Below are 7,233 nucleotides of genomic sequence, written 5' to 3'. Positions count from 1 at the left end.
AACAGAGTCAGAACTCACTTTATCCTCCCTGATGATGTAACTGCATAAACATTCCAGGTCTTGTGTGAAACCTTAAAGAGCTGTGGAACTAAAGCTCATAAAGTCCTTCACTTCATAAAATTTGCCTTATTACTTGAGCATACATTTCCCTCTGACTGATTTCTTTTGTGCTATTTGTTTTTATTTTATTTCCTTTTTACTAATTTTTGGGGGTTTGTTGGGGATTTTTCCCATTTTGTTAGGGAATCAGGATAAAGATATGTCAGGACATAAGAAGAGAGGACCAGAAAGCAAGGGGCAAATAATCTGACAAATACAATACTTTGAAAGAGTAATTTCAAGGGAGAGTCTGCTGATCTCATTTGGAGATTGAAGAAGTAAAGTAGTACACAGTGTGGCTAACAACAAAAAAAAATACATTGAGTCTATATGAATTCCAGCTATTGAAAATGAAAAATATGTGAAGTAATTCTGAAGCAACAGGAGTAAGGCTGTGGTGAATTCTCCACCATTCTAAAAAAAATAAAAAATCAGAGAATACTGCTCACAAAGGATATGCTGCAGCTCATCCAGAAGTTATGGCACTAAGTACAGGGTGGAGCTTTACAGGGCTGTGTTATATTTGGAGGGGTTTGGATCTGATGAACATAAACATTTCATGCTGGAAGAGACTGCTGTGAGATGACAGATAAGAACCTTTTGATATTATCCCACTTAACTGCTCTGAAAACCAAGTTGATTTAGCTGCAATACACTACTTAACCAAACCATCCTGAACATTAACTTGCAATTACAATCTTTCTTATAGTCCTTCTATATCCCACAGAATTATAATTATAAATTATACGCTGACTACAGTTGTAAATAGAAACTGATTTTCTAAGTGTAGGCCTAAAAAAACCCCACTGCTTTAACTGATTGATGGTAATTTTCTCAATAAGTGACCCTTCTTAAGCTCCTAGAACTGGGAAACACATTTTAATGAGAGACAGCCCAGAGGAGAGTCATATTCTAGTAACACAACCAGAATTACAACATATAAAGCACAATACTCTCAAGGTGTTAGCCAGACCTTCTTGGGGCTGGATCTATGGGAGTTGATATTAGAGATGACAGAAGCCTTAGAGTAACCAGATTAGCAGGAAAAAATAAGAGACTAAAAAGGCAGGAGAGAGTAATAAACATCAAATTTAAGCAACTCACCTGAAAGGGAGCCTTTCCTGTTAGACACTGATAAATGATGGTTCCTATACTCCAGAGGTCAGCTTTGGCATCATAGTGTTGGGACATAATGACTTCTGGTGCCTTTTGGGGAGAAAAGAGAAATTTCTTTTATAAAAAGGAAGTAGTTTTGGTGGCTTTTTGTTTTGTTTTTTTATCAACTCCAAGAGATAAGTCATTATTATGCTATAAAACCTCTTGAGCTAGATTCCCCATAAACCATGGAAGATTTACTCCCAATAAGACTGTAACACTACATTGAAAGGGTCACTTCCCTATTTAAGTGGGGGAAGCATAGACTTTCATTCAGAAGACAAAAATACATCCTAATACTGTGTATTTTGGGCAAACTGAGTACTTCCCCTTCTCCCAGTGTACCATTTTCTGCTGAATCTACCAGAAGAAACCCCACTGAAATCAAACATATCTTCTCAGCCAAAGCAAGGGCAAGACCCAGAGCAGCAAAGGCTCCCACTGCACAGGTAAACTCCAGCCTCCATGCTGAGCTGCACCACTTGGGCACTTCCCTCATTTAGCCCAAGATGGCAGCACATTAATTCAGCTCCAGGGCCTGGTGCCAAGGTCACGGTTTGGGCTCAAAGGCAGCGTTCCAGTCCAACAGCTTGAGCCCTGCTGTGCCTCAGACTCTGGTTTCTAATCCCACATTGTGCCCTCAGCTGCTCCCTCCCAAAGCTGGAGACAGTGCAAGCCCCCAGAGCCCCTGGCTCAGCAGGCAGAGCCTCAGGAGCAGCAGCAGAGGAGGGACAGGAGGGCGGGCTGGCTAATCCCTCGTGTTTATAACTACAGATTTCATTGCACTGCTGCCAGCATGGAACAGGATCAATTTTTTAGCTCTGTTATTAGTAAAGGCCACACGTAATGGAAAAAAAAATGGCAACAAGTAAATTGTGGACAGGAGCTTGGTCTGTCCCTAAGGGAAGGAGGCATGACACCAAAAAAAGCCAAAGCAGCAGGACAAGAACTGCACAAGGGGGTTTCAAGTCTTGCCATGGCATGGATCATACTGGGGTTCAAACACAAAGCTCCTTTTGGTAGGGGTAAAATAATTTTCTGTTTTTTAAAAAGAGCAAAATGAAATAAAGCAGCAATAGGCTGTGAGCTAAAGCAAGGAATAAAGTCCTGCCTTGCCAGCAGATGCTCCCATGGCTCCTGCACAAGACCTACAACAGCAGTAGCGAAAGACTTCCAATCCCTCCCTAAATCCCAACTGAACCCTCCCTTCCCATCTTCCTTCAGACCCATCAATAAACAGAGAACAATATGAAACATTGAGATTTCTTGTAACATCCAGTGTTGTTTAAAATAAAAATCAAAAACAAATAGAAAAAAACTATCATCACTAGTTTCCTCCAGCCCTTGCAGAAAATAAGCTGGGTGTTTTCAATTACTTTCACAAGAGACTCCAAAAGAAAAAGTATCACTAAAAATAGACAACTCAGGAAACTCTCACAGGAGAGGAGAGTTACATCATCTTCACATATAGCATAGCTCAAATAAACATCAGGCTTCAAATAAGGGAGAGAGAGGAAGTGTGTTTTGCTTGGGCTAGTTCTGTGGAGCAGAGTACCAGATGCACTAGGCCTGTGCAGTGCAGCACAGTCCAGCCTAACCCTGCCCAAAGACTACAGACAAAAAACTTAAGCGTGGATTAGACAGTGTTTGAAATGAGGCGCCTTTTACCCCAGGGCACCTGTAAAAACTTCAACCTAAACTGACTCACATCATCTTTTTACTTTGAGCTCAGACACCCACGTCCCCAGGAACTATTACAAGTCTGGTTATGACATTTTTATTTCTGTCTGGTTTTCTCATTTTTCCTTTCACTGACTTGATGTGACACCGAGACCTTGACTACTGCCATGACCACAAATAAGAGATCACCTCATCACCCCCTGATCCCAGAGTGGGAAGTACAAAGAGGGTAAAAGGGATCAGTTTGGTTTCTTACACACATCAGTTTCACAGTCTAAGCAGCCATCCTGAAAGCATGGTTTATCCACATCTCACCTGGAAGTTACATGACAGCACAGGCATCGGCTGTCTGGCATTACCAGCAGCCAGAACTTCAGGACTGTGCTGGTTTCAGGCAAGTAAACAAAATTTCACCTCTGGGGAAAAGACTAGATAAAAGCAAAGCCTTGCTTTTGGGGAGTAAAGCAGGCACCACACAGAAAATCCTCTAGAAAAGTCACACTTACCATGTACATGGGTGAGCCACACAATGTTGCTGCCATCATATTGTTCTGCAGGTACCGGGCAAACCCAAAGTCAGCTGCAAAGAGAAACAGAGGCAGGTCAGGAGCAGACACCAGCTCTGGAGAGCCTGCACCTTCTCCAGTTCATTCTTCCTACTTTACCTTCACTTCCCATCAATCCTTGCAACCTCTATCCCATCTTAGTAAGACTATGACAGCTGTTCTTGAGCAGGAGCATCCTTGTGCTAGTTATTAATGCACAGTACAGACACCACAAAAGTACCCAGATGAACAAACTCCCATCTCTCTTTCAGGGATCAGAACCCATTTGCCTGCACTCTGAAATGTCAGCTGGGAAGGCTCTCCTGACTTCAGTGAGAATGTGCCAGTTCAAAACCAGCCAGGTCATCTGCTGCTGTCTCAGCCTTTCATTTGGGGAACTGAAAGTCGCCTTCCATTGAAAAGGCTGCAATGTGAAACACATCCAGGAGGAACCACTACTCACCACTACACACATTTCTAAACCAGCCCTACCAAAATGAGTCTTGTTCTGTTCCTTTAGAAGAGTACCAACTGTGCTAACCCCAGCACTAGGACAGATAACTGAGCCACAGTTCACTTAGCAAGTAGAAGAGCCAGGAACAAGGAATACCAAGAGGAATTACCTCTGCAGGTTACTGGGCATCTGATCATATGACACTGAGATGTTCTCTCAAGGTTACCAGATATTTCAAGCTAGGACATTGACACAGCTGTTTACACTGTCATCTGTCACTACTGAACTGGTACAGCCAGGTTCTCCCTGGACCATGCACTCCTCAGGGAGCACAAGGAGGGTTGCAGGTTACATCACACCCAGAGCAGTTGTGCCCACAGCCCTCCTGCCTGTTTGCAGCTCCCAATCCCTTCTTTACAGATATTAACTCTGCACTTGACAAAAAAAAAACAAAACAAAAAACCACATCAAAATGCTTCAGTTGAACAAGCAGCAACATTTCAAACTTTTCCACAGGAAATTATTTCCCAGCTGAAGGAAAGCACTAACACTTTCCCCACAGCACAGGGTTAAGGTGAAGAACAGTTTTACCTAATTGGTGTCAGCTTCAGCTCTGAGTTGTAACATAGCCAAAAGCCCACATGTGAGGGTGATGTCATCTTATTTTTGAGGGACTGCAGGGAATATGTGTGCTCTGTAACTGGATTTCTGGAGCACTCATCCCAACTACTGGTGCATCTGTGCCACTTGCCTGATGTGCAGAATGGGAATTTCTTCAAGATGCAGCTGAGAAGCCTGTCTCTGGTTCAGGCTGAGAAAACTCCCTCTTTCGGGTCTGCCTGACAACCCACTCTGAGGCAAGCCAGGAGAGCAACTAGTGTCAGGTCTTCAGACAACAACTTTTAACCTCAATACTGTTAAAAACTGAAGACAAAAGTCACAACTTCTGCTCATTTCTTGATAAGCCTGGAGATTACAAGCCAATTAGGGCAGGCTGCTGTTTGTTTTTACTGAGGGTGGCACCATTCAACTGAGAGCAGAGCAAGGCCTGCCCAATTCCTTTGTGTTAAATCTGTGTCCTGGCAGAGCAGAAAGCTTTTGCTCCTACTGCTTGCAGGCAGCTGAAGGCTGCATTTACCACAAGAGTTAAGAATGAGAAACATTAGGGTGTTTTTAAAGTGGAGAAAAGCTTTTCTCCTCCTAGACAGTTCTCCAAAGTCAGATGGAGGTTTCCATGTGTCCATCACCAAACTCCGGAGTGCTTAGGGTGACAGTGTAGCGGTGCCTTACCGATCTTTATGCGAATGTTGTTGGGATTTGATTTCCTGCCCCCAGCATAGGAAAGGAGAATATTCTGGGGCTTCAGGTCCCGATGGATGATGCCCTTGCTGTGCAGCATTTTCATGGCACCTGCTATCTGCTGGAGGAAGAGCCTGATGGTGTCTTCACTAAGTGTCCGCATAGCTGGCAAGGAGGAAAGAAAAACAACCACAGATGAAAAACTTACAGTGCCAGTTCTCTGAGGAGCCCAGAGGGCAGAGTCTCACAGCAATTAACTCTAATTTGTCATTTTATTCCCACATATGATGTCTTTTCCCCACATACCATTTCTGAATGATTCCTACAGGCAACAAGGGAGAGCATTTGCATTCCCAGCTTATTCTGTGGTCAACGCTGTTTTCAGCCCCAAGTCTCTCACGGTGAACTCAGGCCAGCCCTGGGTGCTGAATCTGGGTTATTAACTGTGTCCAAAAGTGGCATCTGGTGAGGTTTAGGGCTTCCCTCAGCAAGAGCTGCCAGGCAGATCCAGGCAAACACCAAGCAGGGCTGTGGCTGCCTGGGAGCTGTGGTCAGCAGCAGCTGCATACCCAAGGTCAGAGCTTTATCACAAAGACTAGGTCTAAAGGTGGAGCTAAGAGGAAAGGCAATTAGGATCGGGATTTATGCCTGCAAGAGTCATTAAGGCCCATGCTGGACCTGGGAAGGGTTGATAGGTTAAATTCACAGCAGGTTAGGGCGCATGGCCAGCAGGGATCTGTACCTTTAGGGTATGAATCCAAGTCTAGGCCTAACCCTTGTGCATCATCACCTGACCAAACCAGAATTCTAATCCCAAACCCTGTGTTTGGGTGAACCATAGTTCAGTACTTGACAAAAGACCTCACCAAATGATCCCTGCAAACCATCACCTGCCACCCTCCACCCATAGATACAGCAAGAATATCTCAAAATGTTTTCACAAGCCAAGTTTTTTAAAAGAATGTATTAGTGATCAAAATCTGCAAATATAGAAGCTCTGGAGTGGCCTCTCCTGAGACACAGGCTACCCAGGGACCGTGGTGTGAAAATAAACATTGAAGGGATTAAAATAATTTTCAACTGGCTCTTCTAATCAGAGCAGTGCAACATCAGCTCTCGTTATTTTAAGAACTACACGTATGTGCTGAACAACCCCCAGGATCAAGAGTGCTACCAGCCTGCCTCCTTGTCAGTCACTGAGCAAGTCAGGCGTCAAGCAAGCACCATTCCAGTTGAATAAAATAATTTCTTTCTAAAAGGTCCCTGTAAATTACTCAGGACTTCATTAGAGCTTTCCCAGCTGTTCTCTAGTAAGACATTAAAACAGGCTGGCAGGAGCTTCAAAACATCACTCTAGCCAGTCAGCTAGAAGGGAGGAATCCTTGTGAAAACACAGCTGAGGCTGCACACAGCTTTAACACAACACAGGAAATTAAAAATCTAACTTGTAGAATACATGGATGGGAAGCAGCAAGGGACACAGATAAGTTAAGCAGTGCTTAGAATAGAAAAGAAACTCCCACCACTCCGAGGCCTCACTGGTCTAGGAGGCACCAAGCACAGCTAAAGTGTCACCATGGCTATCAGGTGGTCCTGGACTCCCAACACGTGAGAGCAGTGCACATGCACACAGAGTTTCTGTCCCCTCACTGAGCCTTTTTCCCCATGAACTCAGCTGGAGTTCACGAGACTCCTCTCCAGAAGGGGAGATTCTGTCAAGGGATTTTAAGGATACTAAGAGGCAGCTCAGATGCAAGTCTCAAAAACACACTTGCATCTTCTGAAGAAAGCACTGCCTCATCTTTAACAAAGCTCTCCCCAACCTCCTGCCGAATTATCACAGTGTACTCAGTACCATACCATTTTCTGTCTATTAAAAGTCCAGCATCTCTTAGCTGTGCTCTATATTCCCTCCAACAAAAGGGCTCTGTAGTATTTCTGCAATTTGTACTCAAGGAAATCTATACAGGAATGGTTAAAACACCATCTTTCAACAAAACA

General features: G+C 43.9%; 1 protein-coding gene across 1 annotated transcript in view; it reads right to left on the bottom strand.

Annotated features, from left to right (window-relative positions):
- Positions 1 to 7,233, bottom strand: part of ULK1 (unc-51 like autophagy activating kinase 1) — a 76,266-nt gene that overhangs the window by 47,562 nt on the left and 21,471 nt on the right. The window contains exons 6-8 of the mRNA XM_014307181.2: positions 5,224 to 5,397; positions 3,441 to 3,514; positions 1,204 to 1,305 (exon numbers count right to left, since the gene is read on the bottom strand). Coding sequence (XP_014162656.1) covers positions 1,204 to 1,305; positions 3,441 to 3,514; positions 5,224 to 5,397 — 350 coding nt within the window. The remainder of the gene's footprint in view (positions 1 to 1,203; positions 1,306 to 3,440; positions 3,515 to 5,223; positions 5,398 to 7,233) is intronic.

The sequence above is a fragment of the Geospiza fortis genome, unplaced genomic scaffold (genome assembly GCF_000277835.1).
Source record: "Geospiza fortis unplaced genomic scaffold, GeoFor_1.0 scaffold408, whole genome shotgun sequence".
NCBI lineage: Eukaryota > Metazoa > Chordata > Aves > Passeriformes > Thraupidae > Geospiza > Geospiza fortis.
This window is presented reverse-complemented; position numbering and strand designations above follow the sequence as displayed.